This window comes from Rhinoderma darwinii, chromosome 1 (assembly GCF_050947455.1).
Source record: "Rhinoderma darwinii isolate aRhiDar2 chromosome 1, aRhiDar2.hap1, whole genome shotgun sequence".
Classification (NCBI taxonomy): domain Eukaryota; kingdom Metazoa; phylum Chordata; class Amphibia; order Anura; family Rhinodermatidae; genus Rhinoderma; species Rhinoderma darwinii.
In genome coordinates, this window is record NC_134687.1 from 553224460 (window position 1) to 553249533 (window position 25074).

The 25074-nt window shown below is 41.8% G+C and overlaps 1 protein-coding gene across 3 annotated transcripts in view; it reads left to right on the top strand.

Moving 5' to 3' along the window:
- Window positions 1-25074, top strand: part of FCHO2 (FCH and mu domain containing endocytic adaptor 2) — a 135949-nt gene that overhangs the window by 96626 nt on the left and 14249 nt on the right. The window contains exons 9-21 of one of the 3 annotated variants that reach the window (XM_075838085.1): window positions 7340-7384; window positions 7475-7547; window positions 8117-8141; window positions 13967-14024; window positions 18457-18635; window positions 19801-19812; window positions 20447-20471; window positions 20575-20614; window positions 21865-21950; window positions 22632-23105; window positions 23914-24029; window positions 24169-24298; window positions 24902-25013. In XM_075838085.1, the coding sequence (XP_075694200.1) occupies window positions 7340-7384; window positions 7475-7547; window positions 8117-8141; window positions 13967-14024; window positions 18457-18635; window positions 19801-19812; window positions 20447-20471; window positions 20575-20614; window positions 21865-21950; window positions 22632-23105; window positions 23914-24029; window positions 24169-24298; window positions 24902-25013 (1375 nt within the window). The remainder of the gene's footprint in view (window positions 1-7339; window positions 7385-7474; window positions 7548-8116; window positions 8142-13966; window positions 14025-18456; window positions 18636-19800; window positions 19813-20446; window positions 20472-20574; window positions 20615-21864; window positions 21951-22631; window positions 23106-23913; window positions 24030-24168; window positions 24299-24901; window positions 25014-25074) is intronic. The other 2 variants (XM_075838094.1, XM_075838102.1) reach the window with 2 other exon arrangements.

Here is a 25074-nt window from a genome sequence, read left to right on the forward strand (position 1 = left end):
TTTTCTCAACAAATAAAGGAAAAAAAGAACCCAAAATTTGTAAAGCAATTTCTCCCGAGTATGGCAATACCCAATATGTGGTCATAAACTGCTGTTTGGGCACACAGCCGAGCTCAGAAGGGAAGGAGCGCCATTTGGAGTGCAGATTTTGCTGGATTGGTTTCTGGGCGCCTGTGGGACCAAAACAGTGGAAACCCCCGAGAAGTGACCCCATTTTCTAAACCACACCCCTCAATGCATTTACCTAGTGGTGTAGTAAGCCTGTTAACCCTGCAGGTGTTTTGTAGAAATTAGTGTGCACTCGATGTTGCAAAGTGAAAATTGGGTTTTTCCCATAGATATGCCAATATGTGGTGCCCAGCTTGTGCCACCATAACAAGACAGCTCTCCAATTATTATGCGGTGTTTCCCGGTTTTAGAAACACCCTACAGGTGGCCCTAATCTTTTGCCTGGACATTCGACCAGGCTCAGGAGTGAAAGCGTACCATGCGAAATTGAGGCCTTATTTGGCGATTTACAAAGTATTGGTTCACAATTGCAGAGGCCCAGATGTGAAATAATAAAAAGTAACCCCTGAGAAGTGACCCCATTTAGAACCTGCACCCCTCAAGTCATTTATTAAGGGGTGTAGTGAGCATTTTCACCCCACACAGGTCTTTTCCATAAATGAATGCGCTGTGGATGGTGCAAATTAAAAATTTATATTTTTCCCTAGATATGCCATTTCAGTGGCAAATATGTCATGCCCAGCTTATGCCACTGGAGACACACACCCCAAAAATTGTTAAAAGGCTTCTCCCGGGTATGGCGATGCCATATATGTGGAAGTAAACAGCTGTTTTGGCACACTGTAGGGTTCAGAGGGGAGGGAGCGCCATTTGGCTTTTGGAGGGCGGATTTTGCTTGGTGGTAGATTTGTTTGAGTATTGCTGGTGTTTCCGTTTAGAATGTGGGGGTACATGTAAGCTGTACAGAGTATATCAGGGGCATAGTCAGGTGGTATAATAATGGGGTAAAAAAACAATAAAATTATCCATAGATGTGTGTTACGCTGTGAAGCAATCCTTTCTGCACAGGCCGGTGTCGCACTGATATATGGCGTCCTTTCTTATGCCCCTTTTGGTCCACACTCCGCACCTTTGCAGTTTGGGGAATTTTGCTGGGAAGTGTTATCCTGGTATAATACGGGTGCCCTCGCTTCTAGCAGATATGTTTGGGCCCTCCCCTTCCTGGTTCCCTAATTTTATGTTCTTGATAAATCGCCTCTTGAAACAGAAGAAATTTTCCCCTCTGGCCGGCACAACTGCATATTTTTTATTTCCTGACTTATTGGAGCCATAACTAATTTTAGTTTTTCATAGACTTAGTGGTAGGAGGGCTTTTTTTTTTGCGGGAGGAGCTGTAGTTATTATTGGTACCATTTTGGGGTACATGCGACTTTTTGATCACCTTTTATCCTTTTTTTTGGGAGGACAGCTAAACAAAAAAACTTAATTTTTTATACAGTGTTCACCATGCGTTATAAATTACATGTTAACTTTATTCTGCGGGTCAGTACGATTCCGGCGATACCTAATTTATAGAACTTTGTTTTACAACTTTTTGCACAATAAAATTACTTTTGTAAAAAGAATGTATTTTTTCTGTCGCCAAGTTGTGAGAGCCATGAGTTTTAAATTTTTTTGTCGACGTAGCTGTATGAGGGCTTGTTTTTTGCGGGACGTGCTATAGTTTTTATAGGTACCATTTTTGGAAACGTTTCGACTTTTTGATCACTTTTTATTCCAATATTTGTAGGGCAAAGTGACCAAAAAACCGAAACTCTGGTATAGTTTTTTACGGGTCTTTTTTACGGTGTTCACCGCGTGCAATAAATAATATAATATTTTGATACCTCAGGTCGTTACGGTCTCGGCGACACCAAATACGTATGGTTTATTATTTTTTTTCAGTAATAAAGGACTTGATAAGAGAAAGAGGGCGATTGTGTTTTATTTTATTACTTGAAACTTTTATTGTTTTGAAACATTTATTTTTACACTTTTTTTTACACCTTTTTTTTTTATACTTTTTTTACACTTTTTTTCAAGTCCCACTAGGGGACTTGAAGGTCCAACTGTCTGATGTTTTTTTTCTAATACATTGCACTACCTACGTAGTGCAATGTATTAGATCTGTCAGTTATTCACTGACAGCAAGCCGATTAGCCTTCGTCCTCCCGGCGGGGCCTAATCATCTTCCCTAATGGCAGAGCAGGAGGCCATTGTGTCTCCTGTTGCCATAGCAACCAGTCCTGATTGCCTGTCAGGGCTGGCGATCTGCTAGTAACCGCTAAGATGCAGCGATCTCTTTCGCTAGCTCCGGTTCCTGCCATTACAGGTGGATGTCAGCTGTAAAATGCAGCTGACTTACACCGCTGATGACGCCAGATCAGCTCCTGAGCCAGCGCCATCTTGCTGGTGGCTACGGAAGCCGATCAGGCTCCGCCGCCGGGCGGATCTTGACCGGCTTCGGTGCTAGGCAGACCGGGAGGCCAGTATTAGGCCTCCGGTTGCCATTGCAGCCACCGTTACCCCAGCAATTTCATTGCTGGGGTTCCGATGAGCTGCAAACACCTTAAGTGCATCGATCGCGTTTGAGCGCTGCACTTAAGGGGTTAATGGCGGGGATCGTAGCTAATTTCGGTCCCCGCCATTACAGCCCTATGTCAGCTGTAAGATACTGCTGAGATCCGGCGATGATGGCACCGGCTCAGCTTCTGAGTCAGTGCCAAACATTTGGCGTATGGATACGGCAATTTGCGGGAAGTCATGGCTTTCCATGGCGTACCCATACGGCAAATGTCGGGAAGGGGTTAATATAAGAAAGCTATATATAATGTGTGTGTATTAATAATATCTACATCGACCATTAGAAATAGAGTAAGTAGAGTAAAATTCCTTTATTCCGGCATCAGTGGGTCCTGGTAGGTACTGGTTTACTGGAAGGTCAAAGACGTTAACCCAAAATCTTTTTCTTTTTAATCATAGAATTTTGCTGTTTTATCTCCTTGTGATATCCCATATTCTATTACGGTTCTATGCTGCTAGGAAGTGATGCGTTTTTTTGATTATTGTATGCCAGAATAAAGGATATACTTATTACTAGGGATGCACCATGCATCGAAACTTCGATACTGTTTCGATACTCTGCATGCCCAAACAGTTCGATACCGTTATTTCATGTATTTCGATGCTGAGCCGTGCGGCCGCACAGCTCCGTATAGTAATACATGAATGTATGAGAGCAGGGCTGCAGCTGTGTAATACAGCCATTGCCTCGTTTCAGAGTCCTGACAAGTGCACGAGATGTGATGAATTTAACCTCCATGTGCCTCACATTAATAGTAATTAACCCCATCATGTACCTTACTCATTAACCCATTATGACTGAGAAACCTGGTGGGGTTAATTACTATTAATGTGAGGCACATTCAAAATTCATCACACCTCGCGCCTCACATCAGAAAATGGAAGAACTTTTTTTTTATTATTACTGTTGGCAAAGTGTCGTTTTGGTATCGAAATCGCAATACAACACGAAGTACCGGTATCGAAGTCCAAATTCTGGTATCGTGAGATCCCTACTTATTACCAGAAATCTCTATTTACCCACGGGAATGTTTCACCACTTAGTTCATGACCGTATGGGAAATAACGTTTTCCAGAGTGTGGTCTGTCTGTAGAGACGAGGTGACAGGGACATGTCATTTTGGCCGCTCTACAGCTGTATTATAAGACCTGGTTGTTCGTATTGTTATAGTAGGTGAACATAAGGTAAGTGAATCATTTGTGAATAGCCGTGCTATGTGAGGGTGTTTGTCTAATAGGGTGTGCGTGTCTGAAAGACTTGCTTGTTATGTCCTCAATGAGTAGATACAACTCCCTAGCAGTTCATATGGGAATGCAGGTGTGTTGTTGTCTATACGTCATCTTAAACCCGTCGTCACACTAGATCTGGAGCGCTTGTATAAAAATCCTGAAAAATAGCTTGATTGTGTACTCACAGTCCTGACCTTTACTGACCCAGCGTTAACATAGCAGAGCTAAGAGCAGTCATTTGTTTTGACAGCAGAATTAATTGAGGCTAAAACATTAGAAATTCCACTTGTATCAAGCTGTTCATTAGGAATTGCTCTCTGGCTTTAGTGCTGTCAGAAAAATAAAATGTCCCACTCTGATTAAATAGCAGAATGATGGCCGGTCCACTGAATCTCCGAAGAGAGGTTGAATAAACTTTCTACTGCGGAAACGATTCCGAAGTGACACGCTGCAGGAGGGAGGTCACGATGTGCACTGATATCCAGCTGGGCTGTCAACTGGCACCATGCCAGGCACGCAAAGCCTTGCCACTCACTGTGGCATGGGAAGCGCATACAGGAGATGTGAAAAGAGCTTCTCAATCTCTCTCTGCATAATCCTGCTAGAAAATAATGTTTCATTTTGCTGACTGCATTGACTACCTTACTTTTATGTTAGCTGCTCAGCCACCGAGCATGCTTTGTATGCACTGTATGTAATAAGAAGGATTGAAGTCCTCACGACGAAGTGCAAGCAAATAGGAATTCACAAGTATTAAAATGACAGACTGCGTGTGTAAGACGTGCACTCATTGCTTGTCGTTTCTTGCCCGTTCTACATCGCTCTCTTGCAGAGTCGGGTTACTTGTAATTTTACAATTCTCAGAGATGATCGTCAGGTTGTACTGATCAGTACTTTATACAGTGTCATTTGTGCCTGTCATGGATCGGCCATGCTAACGTCGCACAATATTGCCACATGACTTCTTGTAATAATTCGAAGACGTACGTGACGTCAGTGTGGGCAACACGGCACAAGTGCCTTCATTTTATTATAGAAGCTGATTTATGTATAAATTAAAAGGAATTGTAATTCCCAGAAAACCCCTTTTAAATAGGGCCTCCCACCAGGACAGTAAGTCCTAATATTGCTGATCAGATATACAATACAGACTCCTGCGGTGCCCATCATGTGCCTGGAAGATAACCTGTCATGTGTACCCGCTCAGATATACAGCAGTGCCTCGAGATAGCAATCTTACATGTTGTCAGTGACAGACTAGTTTCTTGGGCCCATCAGAGGAAATCATTCTGACGCCCCCCCCCCCCCATCCATACAGAACATGTGCAAGTCCACTTGACATTTTATTGTAATCTTTGTTGTCGTCATCACACACCTATCAATAAGTTTTTTTTGTGTTCTTCAACCATAAGATATAGACTAGTGGCTAGTGATTGGCTACAAAGCCAGCTCTAAATGGGGTTGTCCTCTGCTGGACCTTTGGAACCCATTGCTGCATCATAGCCTGCGCCCCCTTCTCGTATTGTGGTGGGCTAGTCTGAGCCTAGCAACTGTAACTTCAGGATACTGGAATCCTGTTTCTAGGTGGTCCGGGATGCAGGATTTCTGTGGGTCCTAGTTTAGTTCGCATTAGAATGTACGATGTCAGATATTTGTGAGAGCGAAAGTCATCTGTGTTAGGGCCCCATGCACACGACCATACCTTTCAGCCATAATTACGGACCCATTCATTTCTATGGGCGATGGACAGCTTTCCATATTTTTACAGATGGGAGTCCGTTCATAGAAATGTTCCGTAAAATATAGAACGTGTCCTATTCTTGTCCGTAATTACGGCACGCACTCCCCATAGAAGTCTATGGGTGCTTCTGTAACTCTGGACGGCTACGGATGGGCAGCCATAGCCATCCGTAATTACGGTAGCATTGCTAGGCGACGCCAGCTTTGCAGATGTTGCTCATCATTTGTGTTTTTCTTGTTTTTGTGAATCCTTATATACAGATGCACTACAGACCGTATTTGCGGGTAGCGTTCCATATATGCGGATAAGGGCCTGTTCACAACAGCGTTGGCTTTCCGTTGAGTTGACTGCGCTATTGATTCCGTCATAAAAACAGAAACCTGACGGAATGGTGACAAACGGAAACCGTTAGCAATGTTTCCTTCACCATTGATATCAATGGTGATTCAAATGGAAGCTACGGTTTCCGTTTGCCTTTCCATTGAGAGGTTCTCCCGACGGAAACCTCAGACGGAACCCCTCAATGGAAAGCCAATGCTTATGTGAACAGGCCCTAAGTTGCTGATGACTATGGATCTGTATTTATGGACAGTATTTACGGATGGATGAAATTACGTGTGCATAGAGCCTTAGGCCCCTTTCACACGAGCATAAAAATCATCTGTAATTGCAGACCCCAATTACAGTCCGCACTTACGGACGCATTCACTGCTATTGTCCATGGATACCTTCCCGTAGAAGTGAACCGCAAAATATAGGACATGTCCTGTCTTTTGCTTTTTACGGTCTGTACTCCCACATGGCCGAAAATGCGGATGGCAGCCGGCCGTGCCCGCAATCGCCATCACTTTCTGATTAGTGGGGGTCCACCTACCGACACCCCCACTGATCCTGAGAATGAGCCCTGTGCAGAGAACTGCAACATTGCTCTGTTGAAATCAAAGGAGCCGGGCTGCTGTACGGTTTACAAATGGTGGGCACAAGCGCCCCTCTTCCACCAATTAGGAAGTTATTAAATATCCTAGCGATCTGCTATCACCATCTGATGAGAAACCCCTTTAATCCTAGTTCCAAATTTAAAGGGGTATCACAATAAGCTATCACCTATCTACTGGTTAGGTGATATCTGTTAGATCGGTGGGGGTCCAACCGCCGTGACCCACATTGTTCCCCAGCTGCAAGTCCGCTGCCAGGAGGCGATGAGTGGAGTTTTTTTTCTCTCTTCGTCATTTCTTGCTCATGTCCTATAAACTAATGTGCACTAGGGGGCGATGGAGTGATTATCGTGTCTACATCACCATGAATGTGAAAAGCTGGAAGTCTGAAATCATGTTTAATTATAATGAAAATGTTTAAAAAAATAAAACCTGGCCTATGTCTCTGGTTATTAGTGACCTGTTGGATTTTGTTTCTTTCTATAGCCATTTTTTTATTTTTTTTTAATGTAAAAACTAGGCGTGCTATTAAATATCAGACATTTCATAAGGTTAGTGGAAAAATTTCAGTATAAGACAACCGGAGACCACAAGCGGGACAATGTGATAAATAATTGTGATGGTTTTAAAAACGGATACGGCCACCTTTTGGAAACCTCACCATTGTTCTGCTCTCATTGCACCCTTTGATGTCCCCTCTACGTCTAACATTCTTGCTAGTAATATGTACATTTTAACTTTTTTTTTTTTTTTTTAAATATCTTGTTTGTAGATAAAGTTTTATTCTATTTTTTTTATGTAGGTCCCATTGAATTTGAGGAGTGCAATGCTGCCGTTGCAGTAGAGGGTAAGTTCTACAGTATTATAGCATGTAATTCACCTCTTGAAGCAAATTGGAATGAATTCTAATACCTAAAGCTGCTACTTTATGTTCCAGGTGTAAAGCAGAAGAAAAGGAAGACTTTTGGTCTTCCAACTATAATTAAGAAAGAGAAGGACACAGAGTCCGTGTAAGTGTTCACTGGGTTGGGATTATTACTTGAGCATTTGTTGGTAAAAGTCGTCTGTAACATAAAGGGCTGCTCTTCTCAAGTGTAGTCTCCAAACCTGGGTTTACGAGGCCATACAGCAGGATTTATCGCCAGTAGCTCTTCAGCTTCATACAATGTCCACCCACTTTTGCTCTGAGATGTCTCACTCTTGGGATTATAGGATAGATGATTGGGAAAACATAATGCTTTGGCTTTGCCCCATGACAAGGTGCAAGGTGTTAATATATAATCGCTCTAGCCGTAAAACGGACGATACTGATGTCACGATTACTCAAGATTCACTGTGTAAATCTCAAGGTTACTTTGTCCTATGTGATTGCAAAATGAAACCGTATTGTATACAGGACTCGTCAGTTGTGTATTGTGTCTGTATTCATTGCTGGGCAGAGATCACATAGCTCTAAAAAGAAAAGAAGTGCTATTGAAATGGAACCGTTGTGAAGAGCAGAAGCAAGTGTATGTGAAAAGGACCATCTAGCCCTCCTCACCAGCTTCCATAATAACAGGTTCTTTCTCTTTTTTTATAGGGAGAATGTGGACGCGGATTCAATTGTAAGTAACCTCCACCCCCCCCCTAACTAGACATACAGTTCATCGATTGTAGATCTGCATTAGCCACTAGATGCCGGACTTGACCTCCTTTCAAAACACTGTGCAAAGTAAAAGCTCTGTAAAATGTGTCCATTCCATAATAAAGGGGTATTCCCATAATCGAAATTATCACCTATCACAGGATAGGTGATAATTGTCTGATTGCTCGGGCCCCACCACTGTAGTTTGCGGTTTCCGCCCCAAAACTTTGAATGGAGCAGCAGCGCGCATACTCTACTGCCTCCCCATTAAATAACCTCCTCGCTGCGGTCGAGCAGTGAGGAAGATAAGGGGTTCGCAACCCCCGTTCTCGCGATCTGTGGGGGCTCAAGCGGTGGGGCCCCCAGAGATCAGACAATTATCACTTACCCTGTGGATATGGGGGATAACTTTTTATTTCTGTGAATAACTCCCTTAAGCGGACAGCCTGACTGATGCCAGTTAAATTTGGCACCCTAGTTTTATATTTTGTTTTATTGTCTGGTAAATTATTAATTCATTTATTGATTTGACATTTTACCCAGCTTGTAGGAAACCTACTTGAAAAACAAGGACACATTTATGTTCAGTTTAGATGCTCTTGTGCCTCACTCCCCCTCCCTGCACCCCCTCCTAGAATTCTTTTAGTTACACATTACATATACAAGCCTTGTGGCACATTTTATTTTGTTGTGGTAAACCAAATTGTGGAGGTTTTAAACCTGTGGCTCTTGCACTGCATTCAGGTGTGTGGCAAGGATACTGGCTACCTGGCTGCCTTGTGCAGGTGTGGTGTTCACGGCTAGTGGAAAGCGGCAGTTTCATATAGGAGAGCAGTGGTAGTAAAGTTGTAGACTATCTCACAACAAATCTCGGGACCAGCAGGATTAGACTATGGGGTGCTGGATTATTAGATTCATTATTCTTCTGGATGATCCTGGAGAACAGCGGCATGTTAGTCACTCTGATGTCAGCATTGTACTATATTTCCCAGGCTTTACACAAAGGTCAACTACAATAACACATGAATAAGTGCGTGCAGGAGAAAGGACGTGTGCAGTGACCTTGATAAGGGAAGAGTGCTTGGTCATGGTATTCAGGTGTTGTCCCAAAGTACAATTGTGTGCGTGTTTAAGTCCTATAAACTTTTATGGAGGAGAAAAACGCATGCTTTGTAAATCGTTTTGGTTTTCATGATTGACATAAGTCGTGTTATACAGAGCTTGGTGGCCATTGGAATCTTTAGTTTTTCTATTTGTGTGTATGCAATAATGTTTAGTCTTGTGCAGTAGAATGTTACCCTGATACAAAGAATTTCTAAAAGCTATTTATTCATGCAAGTAAATGCTTCTGCAGTCATCCATTAATCAGAGAAACGTCGGCCTTGGGCGCGCACTTTTGGCAGGTCACTTATGATTTAACTGTAATCATCACAAAAGATGTAGTTGAATTGTAAGAACTTTGTATCTTGAGAAATCTCAAATGTTTTGTAAAGACCGCGTTTTTTCACATTTATAAGACTGTGCCCTTTTTGGTTTCTTAGAGGGGTTGTCCTGGTACAGGACTGTTTTTCATACTGATGACCTATCCTTAGGATAGGTCATCAGTATATGATCGGTGGAGGTCCAACACCTGGACCCTTTACCTATCCGCTGCTCCGGTTGCCTCTGGGCACTGGATGTCATGCAGTGTTCAGTGGCAGAAGCAGATGGATCCGTATACTGCATAGCGGCAGTGCTGTATTGTAACTCTGCTCCTATTCATTTATATAGGAGAAGAGCTGCAGTACTGCAGCATTACCGCTATACTGTGACCGGAGCCATCTGCTTCCGCCATGGATATTCGTTGCCTGGAGGCAGCCGGAGCTGCTGATCGGTGTGGGCTCCGGTTGTCGGACCTCCACTGATCATATACGGATGACTTATTCTGTGGATAGGTCATCAGTATGAAAAACTGCCCCATACCCGGACAACCCTTCTATGGTTTTATATACATTAGATGAACGTCGGCTGGACAGTCAACTATCTGTGTATGGGGGTGTCCGGATTCTTCCTGACTGTAGATATCCGTGGAGAGAAGGTTTAGACATGTTGGATTTCAAAATGCCCAAACCTTCATTCTCATGGCATATAAGCCACTGACATTCAATACACATTCCTCATACAGGAGCTTGCAAGGGTGGAGTGAATGCAGAACAAGCGTCCGGACAAAAGATAGCTAAGGTCTATGGCCACCTTAATTCTCAATATTTTCTTATATTTAATCAAGTATTTGCAATGACGAAAGCAGCCCATCTCTCTCAGCTTAATGGCCAATGTGGATCACCTCCAGGAACTCCTTTTATATGAGGGATGTCAGATTATAATTCTTAGTCCATTAACGGAGAGCAACACACTAATCTGCATACAGTGCCCACTTCCTTTTAGCCCTAAAGGAATTCTGCCTGCAAAAAAAACCTCTGTGTGAACAGGGCCTAACTGTCATTGGAAATTTCTGCTAAATGCCTTTGCTGTCCCATACAGATCTTCACTGCAGTGACTTGAGAGAGAGCTTGGATGTATAATTTCTGTGTTTCAACCTTACGAGTATTTCTAAATGCATTAGGTGAAGAGTGAAATTCCTAGGAGCGTTCTCTAACTTGCAATAGTCACGTTACTAATGAAGTGCGGATTCTCGATAGCTGCGAGGTTAAATCACCGAAGTGGCTCCTAATTTGGTTTGACTTACAATGTTTACTTTCTGACTTGCTTGTTTTGGTACTTGGGGTTAATAATTTATGAGACACATTGAACTGGAAACGTATCAGTCTTCCGTGCAAGGATTGAAAGTATTGGGTGTTTTGCAAAGCTGTGTTACTTGCATTCTCCTTCCCACATCGCGTGTTGTCCATAATGCAACAACTTCTTAGCTGCCGTGTGGAAAAAATAAGTTCTTATGTGCCAACAAGAGGGACACTAGTATACATTGATATTTTACTGACGGGCTTGCTTTTTCATGTATGGGCGGATGCTGCTACACTAGACAATAAGGATTAGTATTAGCGATGACTGACTGTGTTTAGTACTAGTCAATACATACGGTGGTGATCGTAATTCCTTTCTCATCTCTGGATAGAAATAATATAAAAATTTGAAAAGCGCATTCCAACAAAATGAAACAAAACTTATATACAGGTGCAAGAACGCCTGTGACTGCAAATTTTAAACACAAATATTGTATGTGATTCATATATGTGGGGTTAGTGACCGCCTCCATTTTTGATCTTGCATTCCTCCCATTCTGCCCTGGGTGATTTAAATTTGTTTAATGTTGGTTCCTACCATCCCCAAGTGTATGTAGGCGTAGTCCCAGTTCTGGGTGTATGTGCAGCGTAGGTTCCCACCTCATAGAGGTCGCCTTGTCGTGGCAGGTGGGCTCACACAATTTGATCAAAATGTGCGCTAAGAACCTCCCTTTTGTAAGTAGATTTGGCAGTAATGCATATTTATATATATTTAGTGGCATTAGTGTTCGCAGAGTAAAAGGAAAGTGAGGCAGCACTACCAAATTTGTGAAAAAAATGATCTTTTTATTCCAGGTGTGTGCCACACACATGGAATAAAAGGATCTTTTTTTTTTCACACAAATTTGGTTGTTCTGCCTCACTTTCCTTTTACTTGTATTGAAGGGTCATTGGACTGTGACCTAAGAGGCTTGTATCCAACTTATATCTCTTTGCCCAGTGCTGCTGATCTATACTTGCTTTCTGTAGTGTTCGCAGAGTGTTGTCGCCATTTGCTTGTGTGCTGGATAGAAATAATGTCACTCTTGGAAAGTAAAGTAGTCCTTGATTAGAAGTGTCTGATAAGAGGGCAACTGTATCTTAACCTTCTATGTACATTTAAAGAAGCACCCCAGCCCCACCTATATTTCTTCTAGTCGACAGCTACATGTTGTTAAACAATCATCTGTTCTTATTTATAAGTGATATACTCTTACTTTCTAAAATATTTGACTTTTGGTTTCCTAGTCCAGGAGCCATGTTTTTCTCCCCAGCTTCTTGATCAGGATTTTCTTGCTTCCATTGCTTAGTTGGTGCTATGCTTAGTGCTGTGCGAATAACGGTTGCGACATGACTCCACACACAAAAAGGAAGGATTATCTGTGCCTGAGTCATTCACTATCTAACAGGAGTTACTTCTCCCTCCTATCAAGGTGACCACCTCACTACACTGAAATCTAAGCGCAGAGCAGGTAGTCGCCTTGCAGTCCCATCAGCTGCAGACTCCAGCAATTGTTAGTACAGATTCTCATGAAGACAACCCCTGTCCATATGCCCTATAGACGACATCTGAATGACTGCCATGTAGTACAATATTTCTCCTGGCTACCACTGGCTGTGTGCCGGGAGCAGAACACTTGGCGATCCCAGTGGCCACATTTTGAAAGGGGTTGTCCCTGAGACAACCCCTTTAAGTATTGCCTTACTCCTGACTGGTAACATTATGCAAGGGGTTTCTTACTGTTCAATCTATGCTGCCATATATCTTGGGCCACACAGTCAAATAAGTGACAATATTGGAAGTACATTGTTGCCTGTAGTCATACGCTAGGTTGACCTGAAAAGCCGGCCATACACATGATAGCTATTTGCTGAGCGTTCATTCGGCTGACACCTATTTCAATCGACCTCTAGCATTGACATATCCCCTAAACGAATAAAAGATTGGGTATGTTAAAATCCAACATTGCTGATCCTGCTCTCCGCTTACGTCTGCTGTCAGGGAAAGTCAGGAGGCCCCCATACACATAAAGCCCCATTCACATTGCGTTTGTTCTATCCGCCGGGAGTATGTTTTTAAACACTAAAAAAGTATTGAAACGTCTGTTTGTCATGGTTTACTTTGGGATACTGTTTTTTTTTTAAGTACTGAAAAGCGTAATCTGCTACACTATTCTGTACTTCAAAAAAAACGTACACGCGACGTAATGTTTTTTTTTTTAGCATTGATCTCAATGGACGACGTATGCAAACGTAATGCTATGCATTTGTATCCGTTTACATACAGTAAATCTATCCTTTTTTTTTTTCTCTGTTCACTTTAAAAAAAAAAGTATACTTTTTTTTTAGGTAAAAAACAGACAAACGTATACCGACGTATGAGTATATGCTAAACGTACACGCTAAACAGACGTAAACAGAAAATGTTACACGTTTGTATAAATTTTCAATGGTCCACGTTTTTATCGGCGGATAGCACAAACGCGATGTGAATGGGGCCTAAGCTTGTCATCTGATTATGCCAAAATCTGGTTCGGACAACCTTTATTTTATGTGTATGACCAACCTTAGGTGGGCTCCACTAGATTGAAGGTGGTTTTACACTGGGCAATTATCGGGTAAATGATCGTTCATAGAACTCTCGTTGCCGATAATTGCACTGTGTAAACAGGGCAGCGATCAGCAAGTAGACTGCCAAACGCTCGTTCATCGTATCGTTTTAAGAAGTAAAATATCGTTGTCGGCAGCACATCTTGTTTAAACAAGAAGACACGCTGCCGACAGGATACAAATGTATGGGGACGAGTTGTCGGAGTAACGACAGCTCGTCGCCATCCATAGCTCCGTGTGACAAGAGCAAACGAGCGCCGATCAACAAGCTGTCTCGTTGATCGGCGCTTGCTGCACTGGCCAACATCGGCCCGTGTAATAGGGCCTTTAGACTCAATGCAATGTTTTATCTTGGTGAATCCTGTTCCAACAATGCTACTGTATGTAGATGACATGTCAGTATTGTGGATTATTAAGTCTTGTGTTCATTTTACAGAACCTCCCTGCTGTTGATGATGATGGGTACAGTTTAAAGCCAGAAGAAAACCTGAATTATATCCTTTTCCACCATGTAATATTTATATAATCATTAATGTTCATGTTAGTGTGTGGAAACTGACAAGAAATATCTTGATACATTTTTAGTATGAGCTAATGGTGAAGTAGCCATCTAAGGCTATGTTCACACGCAAAACAAAAAACGGCTGTAAAATACGGAGCTGTTTTCAAGGGAAAACAGCCTCTGATTTTCAGCCGTTTTTATTTATGCGTTTTTTTTAGTGCCGTTTTTGGAGCTGTGTTTCTATTGACACAATGAAAAATGACTCCAAAAACGGCTCAAGAAGTGACATGCACTTCTTTTTACGAGGCGTTTTTTTTTATCGGCCGTTTTTTTCTAACGGCTGCGTAAAAAAACTCCCCGTCGGAGCGAACCGCCATTTTTCCCATTGAAATCAATGGGCAGATGTTTTGGAGGCGTTTAGCCTCTGTATTTTTAAGCCATTTTTCGAGGCGTTTACAGCCCGGAAAACGGCCAAAAATAGGCCGTGTGAACATATCCTAAAAGCGGGGTATATAGAAGTTATAGGCGGCATTATGCTTGGGTTCTTAATTTGGCATTATGCTTGGGTTCTTAATTTGGCATTATGCTTGGGTTCTTAATTTGGCATTATGCTTGGGTTCTTAATTTGGCTGAGCCAGAAAGATGAGAAGCTAATAAACGGCAATTATCGCTTTCTGGCATGGTTAGAGGAGGTGAGTAGCTGCCAATAACTTCTAGTTCCACCTATCTCAATAAAATAATACTGTAGTATAGGAAAAAGACAGACTTCCCAATTTATTTATTCTCCAGTGTAAGCCATCCAGGGGGTTTCTGGCAGCCCCTATAGATAAAGGCAGAATCCTGCCTCAACTTGTTACCTAACGCCTCATTCACACGACAGGGTCAGAGTGTCGGCCGGGAAAATCGACCGTTTTTCCTGGCCGTTTTGCATCCGTTCCGAGCCGTGTTGCCGTTTTTAACGGCCGATTTTGACCCGTTTTGCATCCGTTTTTTTCCCTGTCCGTTTTAAAATCGGATGAATTTCATTTAAATTTGTTGCCACACACAGCCCTTTGTAGATAATGCCACCCAGCCCCCTGCAGGTGATGCCACCCTGCCCCCTGCAGGTGATGCCACCCTGCCCCCTGCAGGTGATGCCACCCTGCCCCCTGCAGGTGATGCCACCCTGCCCCTGCAGGTGATGCCACCCTGCCCCCTGCAGGTGATGCCACCCTGCCCCCTGCAGGTGATGCCACCCTGCCCCCTGCAGTATGCACCCACCCCACCCCTCACAGGTTGCACCCACCCCACCCCTCACAGGTTGCACCCACCCCACCCCTCACATTCCAGGAGAAGTCACTGACTTCAATGTCCATATATGGACAGTGTAGTCACTCACTTCTCCTGCAGCGGAATCCCCGGCCATAGAGTGGCATCCCCGGCAGAAGTGAGTGGCATCGCTGTGTCCATATATGGACAGTGTAGTCACTCACTTCTCCTGCAGCGGAATCCCCGGCCATAGAGTCGGGGATTCCGCTGCAGAAGTGAGTGACATCGCTGTGTCCATATATGGACAGTGTAGTCACGCACTTCTCCTGCAGCGGAATCCCCGGCCATAGAGTCGGGGATTCCGCTGCAGAAGTGAGTGACTTCGCTGTGTCCATATATGGACAGTGTAGTCACGCACTTCTCCTGTAGCGGAATCCCCGGCCATAGAGTCGGGGATTCCGCTGCAGAAGTGAGTGACTTCACTGTGTCCATATATGGACAGTGTAGTCACGCACTTCTCCTGTAGCGGAATCCCCAATTCCGACTCCTACAGGGAGCAAAAAAAGACCGCCCTCCTCCTCACATGCACTCTGCACTGTGAGGAGGAGAGAGAGAGAGCGAGCGACAGAATACATGGCCATCACTCGGGACACATTCCGGTGATAGCCGTGTATTACCCAGCCCCATAGACTTCTATGGGAGCCGGGCGGCCGGGTAAACGGCCGAAAATAGGGCATGTCCCATTTTTTGACGTCCAGGTTTCCCGGGCCGTCAAAAAATCGGTCGTGTGAATAGCCCCATTAGGGGTCTATTGTTATAATGCAGCCGGGTGACGGCCGATTTATGAACGACCGTCACCCGGACGGTAAAACCCTGTCCTGTGAATAAGGGCTTACTGATGTAGACTTTAATACACTCCTTCTTCCCTCTGAATGATACTCACAGGCCAGTGCCGTGGATTTCATAGAACTTTGTTATAGTGTTTTTCATGGTGTGAGGAGCATATGTTCCTCAGACATGTGCATTGTCAGGGTATGTTCACACGCTTAACCAAAAATGTCTGAAAATACGGAGCCGTTTTCCCATTGTCGGTACAGAACGGCGTTTTCCCATTGAAATAAATGGGCAGATGTTTGTAAGTGTTCTGCTTCCATTTTTTCGGTCGTTTGCGGCCCGAAAATAGTCCATATGAACATACCCTTACAGTACAAGACGTTCTCGGTTACCAGAGACGTTGTATTAATGTAGAAGCGCTCCTCATTTATTCATTGGTTTGTGTTTACATGTGATTTAAAAAGGTTTTCCAGGTGTCATAAAATTAGCAATTTTACCTGCAAATGGCGTCATTTACAACAACAAAAAACACAACTGCTTGTCCACGGTCCTCCCAGATAACCCCTCTAAAGAACTTGGCAGAACTTTATTTTTCAGAAAGTCCAGCTCAGATATTAGGGCCTGTTCACATCAGCGTTCGGTTCCTTTGATGGGTTCAGTCAGACCTTTCTGTCAGAGGAACCAATCAACGGAAAGGCGGACAGAAACTATAGCTTCCGTTTGCATTACTATTGATTTCAATGGTAATTCTTCTGTTGCTAATGGTTTCCTTTTGCCACCGTTCTGTAAGGTTTCCGTTGTTTTGGCGGAATCAATAGCACAGTCGACTGCGCTATTGATTCCCAAAAAAACCAGAAACCTTATGGAACAGAGACAAACTGAAACCATTAGCAACAGAAGAATTACCATTGAAATCAATAGTAATGCAAACGGAAGCTATAGTTTCTGTCTGCCTTTCCGTTGATTGGTTCCTCTGACAGAAAGGTCTGACTGAACCCATCAAAGGAACCGAACGCTGATGTGAACAGGCCCTTAAATGTCCTCACTTTAATGTGTAGTTATCTGTAGTTGAACACATATATCGATTTCTGTCGTCCATAAGCAACACATCGCATAGTCTTACTGTGTTTAGTTAGTGCTCCGCTTTGGTGCAGATTCAATTGAGCTCATTGGACTCTAATATATCGCTACTTCAATTGGAAAATACATGCAAATAGACCGCATAACCACTAAGATGTGGCAGGAAAAAAGAAACCAAAATGCCCACTACGGGAATACTATGAAGTACAATATCACCCTTCAAACGGGATATTTACATGCTCACTTCAATACTAAAATACAATACAAAAATAGAGCAGGGGTTTATTTCTTTTTCATGATAGTCAGTGGAGTCACAAGCATCCAGTACCACTGGTATATAGCGGACATACAGCCTAAATTACTAGCCTTTTTTGTGCCAACTTGCATACAGCTGTTGCATGCTTGCCCTCATCCATATGGAAACTGCATGCAGGCTCGGGGTTCTTAATAAAGTCATGGTGTATAGGGAAAGGAACCAAAATGCCTCTCGCTCCCATTACAAATCTAACAGCCCTGGGAACAGCTGCATCCAAGTTACACCCAGTGGTTTGTGCAGACGTTTGTTGTATATGACGATGTGTACGTTTTTAAAGTTCAAAAACGTATGCATTTGTAACATGCCTACGTTTTTTGTGGCATACGTCTCTATACGTTTGTGTCCGTTATAAAAACATATACTTTATTTTGTTTGGTTGAATCAAACTTTGTAAAGTCAAGATTTCCCATATAAGGTTACAAAAACGTATACATTTTACGTATGCAAAGGTAGGGTTTAATATTGCATACGTCATCCATACGTCACCATTGACTTCAATACAAATAAAAAACGTATACGTTTTGGAAAAGCACTGAAAAGCTTTTCAGGACATGGAAAAAAAAAACCGGATAAAACGTAAGCACAAACTACGCCGTTAGGGCGTCCGTCCTGACCATAGAAATCAATGGGCACGTTTTCTCATGTCAAAATGTGCACATCAGATGTAGAGTAAAAACGAGATGTGAACTTAGCCTTACATGTGGATTTTGCAGCTGATTTCCAGCGGATGCGAAGGGTGAAATGCTCTAGAAAATCCACAACTTGATAGGATTTTTCCTCTGCAGATTTTAAAATCCACAGAACACCCCTTAATTCTGCAGTGGAAATATGCGCTACATGTGAATGCGGTTTTGAAAACCCGATTTATATTTTTTGTACGAAATCTGGAACAGAACCCTTTACTTCTGCGCCATTCTGAATAGTAAATGCCTTAACAACTTCACACATACCAAAGAAAATCACTTTTACTCATCAAGTGACTGTGACTCAGACGATGACGGACCTAAAAAATTTCATGTGGAGATCAAACCTGTGCAGCCAAACAATGGACCTCATCACAACGTGGCCTCCCTTGATGAGCTGAAAATGTCCATTGGGAATATATCCCTCTCTCCAGCACCGTCCGTGAGTAATTATGTCTCGCCAACGTCACTTTGTAGGTTGTTAAAGTGGAGTTATTGTTGCAAGCCAACATATATAGCTGCAATATTGCCTGAATATTACCCATAAAGGGTTTGTCAGTATTAGAAAAACATGGCTGCTTTCTTCCCAGTACACCTGTCCTTGAGTTGTGTCTGGAATTGCAGCTCATTAAAGTGAATGGGGCTGAACTGCAATACCAGTCACAACCTGAGGACAGGTGTGGGGAGCCATGCACAAAGAAACCCAGTGTATTTATGCATTATCCGGATTACCCTTTGATTTCAGTCTGTGCAATGTAATGCTTCATTTCACCTTTATAATAATATACAGATCAGGTAAAATGAAAAGTTAAAGCTCTATACTCATCTATTCAATACCAGCACTAAGATTTTTTTTGCCTTGATATTAGTATGAGAACGTGATGTCCATTGTGACCAGTTGTTGCTGCCCGCAGTGACGTTTGATCCACAAGTTGCTATTGGCAGCTGCCAGTTACGTGTTCCCTGTCATCCCTATGGCTGTCATGTCATCAAGCTAATTTCAACATTGGAGTGGTGGAGAGTAACAGAATTGTAAATGTGTGATTATATTAGAACGCTTTTTTATTTTTACAATTTAGGCGATCCGGAACCTATTTATAAGTTTTTATTTTTTATTTTTTTTAAAGAGGAGCTATCCTCTCTCCTGACATGTCTGTTTTAGTAAATACTTGTAATCCTCATGAAATAACAATCTAGCGCATCTTTTCTTAGAACTCTACATTGTGCGGTTCCTCTGTTATTCCTCCTGGAAGTGTATAACAGCTGGGTGCTACCATTTAACTGGTCTTTGGGCCCTATTGACAAGTGAAATGGTAATACCCAGTTTTGAAAAAGATGGGCTTCATGTATTCGAATAGTCCCTGAGAAAAAGAACCTTGTAGCTATGTAGAGCGAGGACACTTTTTCTCTAAAACTATTTTGAAGGCCCAAAATACTGAACTGCCGAACAGCCATCTGATGCTTTCAAATGTATTTGGTAATCTGCAGTGATACTATTTACATTTTACCAACTGCTTGCTGAAATCATTATTTTAATATGCCAAAATGTTTCGATACTAATGAATTTGTAATACTACTTTTTCTTTTTTCTATAATACGGACAACAGCGTCAAAGTCCGGTGAGTATGCGCTGAAAATCACTACACAAAGATGTCGCTGGATCTTCTATATCAGAAAAAGTTTTTTTTTGTTTTTTTTTGTTTTTATAAGGTCCAATAAATCTACATTCAATGGTGTGCATATTGTTGTTATGACCTCCTTTATTTTTTATATTTAAAAAAATAATAATAATAATTTTGTCATGTAGAGCACTGGTTTTCTTTGAGCGGTGCCCATCCACACATTTCTTAATTGAAAAGTTCGGACCAACAGTAAAGGAGTTGATGAAAAGCTGTATTCTGATTGGCTGCCTTGAGCAGCGCCTCCAGTTTTTGTCTGCGCTGGTATTCATGATCCCCCGTATAAATGCTCCTCCCACCCCGCTCACCATTGAATGATGGTTGCTGCGTATCTTCCTGTATACTCAGCGGCTGCCAGTCAGTGGCAGTTATTTTTTTTGTGGCGTTTGGTCTAATAGCACAGTGGACCTGTCACTATAATATGCTGCCCTTGAATAGGGCAGTATATATAGGGAACCAGATCGCTTGATGTGGCGAAAAATTTTTTTTGTTGCAGGTCTTGTTTATCCAATTTTTAAGACTTGTCATGTTTTCTGAGAATGTACAAATGTTTTTTTTTCCTTCTAATTTCTAGGCACAACTGACGAGGAATACATCAAGTAAGATTAATTTTTTTTGCAGCCATACTTTTTTTTTTTACATCTTGAATTTATTTTACATCTTTGAGCAAGCCGCCATTTGTTTTCTCTTTTTCATATTTAGGTGAAGAGATGACCAGGTTGAAAATGCCTGGAACTATAGAGTAAGTTATTAGAAAGCCCTTTATGTGTCAAAAACATGCAGAGTCATTTTTAACCAGGAAAAAATACTTGTACCTTTTGAGATTATGAAAGACATTGGCTATGATTTTGGTTAAATCCATAGTTTGAGTGATGGTCTTCTGCATCAGGTAAACCATACACTATGTAACGTCATTAAATGCGAAGGTCAACTTTGTTGAGTCAACCTGCACTTTAAAGGGGATTTGCAGTGCCTTAGGCTTCTTTCACACTACGTTTACTACCGTTTACTGAGGTTTCCTTTCAAGGCTAAGTTCACCCTACCGTTAATATACGTTTACCTCTCTTCCCTCAAGAGAAGATTGAAAGAAACGGAACACAACGTTTCCATTAGAATTACCATTGATTTCAATGGTAATCCGTTTCAGTTGCTTTCCGTTTTTCTCTGTCCGCTAGGTTTTCGTTTTTGTTTTTTTTCACAGAAACAAAAGATCTGCAGACTGCACTTTTGCATCCGCTGGCGATCCCACCACTGGGACCCTCACCAATCACTAGAACAGGGGGCTCATCCCCCTCACTGTCCCTCCCTACTGCACCCTGACACTCCATTCAATGATGGAAATAACCGAAGGCAATCACTGCGGTTGTGCATTAGGGAGGAAGGGAGGGCTTGGGACTCCTATTCTAGTTATCGGTGGTGGGGCCCCAGCGTTCAGTCATTTATCACCTTTCCTGTGGGTAGGTGATAAATGTCTATGGTAGGACAACCCCTTTAATGCACACGTTAGCTGTATAGTGCTGAAGTAGAAAACCAGTGCAGCTCCAAGGCAAGAATGACACCTGGAATAGGCAAGTTTTCGGTTTGTTGTCTTTGTTTACTTTGTGTTGAGTTAGTATTTGGAGGGAAACTGTTATAAACACAGTACTTTCTTCAGTGGATATCCTTATGCAATTGCTCCTTTTACAAGTGAAAAAGAGCAGGGAAGCTTTGGCCCTGTGCAGCATTTGCTACTATGTCCGGCTAAATGACGGAGTCCTGACCGAACCCAATAAAGTCAGTGGGTTCCATCGGGTGCCGTTGATTTCCGTCACTCTATCGATCTGGAGCTTCCGATATTCTTGTTGTTCTGCTTTTATGACGGAGCAGATTCACTGGACAAGGGCACATCACCGAATCAATGTTTCCCAATTTTTGAAGTGACTTATCAGAAGACATGTTCATTATGAAGTTTAGCACTCAGTTTAACAGTTTTACAACATTTGCATTTTACAGTAGAGTCAATAGTGATCTTCTAGCCTGGGATCCATTGTTTGGCAACTCAGTGGAGTCATCCTCCTTATCCTCCTCCAGTTCCACAGGTAAACAACCATATGATTATTTTCCAAATCACGGCAGCCGCTATATAGTAATTCCATATTTGCAAATAAATGCCGGAATAACACCAATACTTTTTTTTGGGGGAGAAATCTGAATATTCATGAGTAGAGGTGCATTTAATATGATAGCAGGTTAATCTGGTGCTCTAAAATAGTAGAACGAGTCTTCTTTGAATTGTTGATACAATAAAATGGATACTGCTCCTCATTCAAATAATTTGTGAAGGTAATTTCATAGGATCAAGTCCATATTACCCGGCATCACAGTAGTATAGACAAATGCAGCTTTTTTCGGACCCTTTTCTTTTTCCCGGGATACCCCCTCTTCTCCACCCTTTTTCTAGCAAACTACTTATTTTGAACTGTGACGTAGATCACTAGTTTGCCTATTATGGTTTACTGTTTCTAGTCTTGGAACTAGAGCAGATTGAGCATATAAAGGAACAGGTTTTTAGCCAAAATTCGGCTTTTGATTTGACACCCCTCTAAATCTATAGATCATGAGCAGGGCTGTGTACTCAGGAATTTACCTACTATGTGTTTTTCTGTATATTATCAAAGGAATTATAAACTACCTTGTATGTTAGTATAAGTCATTTGTGTGATGTAAGAACAATCAACTTTCACTGTTTATATCCCCCCCCACCACACTTTTTTTTTTAGCCGTAATACCGGACCCTTTTGCGAGTTCCTTTTTTTCTCCCACAGCTTTGTCCTCAAATAGTTTGACTGAATTCACATTTGACTTCCCAGTATCTGATCCTGGAAATACAATACAGTCTGATTTTGGCACCAACCATAATCATAATTTTGGCACAATGAAATCTCAGGTAGACCGCGCGCAGCCTCTCTTTCCGCATCCTCAAAGGCCCCGGGCATCCTTACATGAAAGCAGCAAATATAGCACAAGTCGAAAGAAGCTTCAAAGATTTCATAGTGCATTTGAGAAGGTTGACAACATGCGCTATTTTTTGTCTGAGAGGACTTTAAGGAGCTATATGCTGGAAGAAAATATAGGCTTGTCAAATGCCAACTATTGCCTTGATGATGTATTCATCGAAGAGAACTCAAATGCCTCAAAGTCAACAAAGTCAGCAACTTTTAACTGTAGCCTGTCTACAGTTCAGATAAACGATGGTATGACAAGCATGCAATGTGTTGCCTTATTGTGCCAGAAAGAGCACTCTTGTTTTTGTGCGTGCGACAAGAAATCTTCTTGTTTTTACTTTTTTGTTTTTGTTTTTTGCTGCATCCTTTTCTTTTATAATAATTTGAGTTTTCATATTTTGTGATCTTCAAACAGCCTGATCTGTGAATCATATATGTATTTGTTTACATTGTCAGTGTGTTTTCTGCATAACATTTTTTTGTGCATTTTATGTGTGTAGTACATTTAATAGACATGTTTGTGTTTTGAAGGTGGTTTCTTTGCCCTGGAATTGCATGTTTTTATCTGCATGGTATGACATAAAAAAATGAGTTGTGTTACATTTTGACGATGTTGTGCCATTGACCCTAACCTATTTACGTCTACAGTGCTGTAACTATAGGTCCAAGCTGCAGCTCCGGACAGTTTTATAGAATTACTTAATAACGATTTAAAAAATATATATAAAAAAATTAGTTAACGCTCAGTCTAAAGACGAAGTGCTTGTGAATAGCCATATTTTTGTATTCATTTGACATATTCTTTTATACTATTTTATCTTCTGTAATATCTAAACCTCATTACCAGAGGATGAAGTCATTTTCAGTAAAGTAGTGATCTGATCACAGGCTCGACTTGGATGTTTCAAGTGCAAAAATAAGTGGTGTTACCCTAGTCCGCTTTTGGCCTTCATTTACTATTCCTGGCTTGCAAATGGCAAGTGAAATAAATATGTTAATGTGTATTTAGAACATGGAAAGCGAAGTATTAAAATATTGTATTTAATCTTTTTACCAGTGTCACCACCTGCACGCCCCACTACACCACACTCTGTTGGCACCATAGTACCCCCACCAAGACCTCCATCAAGACCAAAGCTTTCTACTAGCAAGCTCAGTGGCATAAATGAAGTAGTGAGTATATTTTTCTTGAAGGTATATATTATAGATCTAATGAAGGTTGCCGTAGCTAGCTAGATAGACTCGACTAGTTTTTATTAAATTATATCTAGACTATTCATACATGTTGTTGTTTTGTGTTTTTTTTTTAAAGCCGCGGCCTTTCAGCCCTCCAGTCACATCTAACACTAGTCCACCTCATTCCGCTTCTTTACCTCGTGCCGAAAGTTCGTCCTCTATATCCTCGTCCACTTCGATTAGTGCTGCAAATACTCCTACCTTTGGTAAGTGCTGGGTGCGCCTTCCATGTTTTTTACCAGTGTCTCCTATTGGCAAGTCTTTGGAAGATGTGCACTTTTTGATGTGCATTTTAGAATTACACAACAAAACTTACCGAATTGTATTCTGTTCAGCGCGGCTAACTTTTTGCAGGATTTGGATTATAAAAAAAACATGAAAATGTATTCAACGCTAAAAGTTTCCGTTTCTCATGCATCTCTCAGGGTAATGCATGCATGCTAGAATTGAATTGTAATTGGTTTATGAAAAAGAAAAAAAGTGTTTGTTTTTTTTTGGGAGAAAAACACCATCTGCTTCTGACATTGGATAAGAGAGTTTCGAAATTCACTACTGGTTTCCTGAAAAATGTTTTACATATTTAAGTAGCGGATTCGTCACAGATGGCGTCAGATTTGATGGAAGAATAGCAGTGCTATTATTCCCATCAAAACCGCGGACACCACGACAGACCCCATTTTAAGTCCGTGGTATTATTCGTGTGACCGAGCCGGTACTGCGATGTAGTTTCCATAATAAACTGAAGCAAATGTGAACAGAGCTTAACAATGACATATTAACTTGCTTTTTTTCTATTACTTGAATTTTAGGAATATCCCGTGGCCCCAGCCCTGTTACCTTAGGAAGTCAAGACACACTACCTGTGGCTGTGGCGCTTTCTGAATCTGTTAACGCGTACTTTAAAGGTGCTGATCCAGCAAAGTAAGTGTCATGGACTTAACCGGTAAAAAAAAAATGCTGGAATAGGAAGTCTTATGTTTAG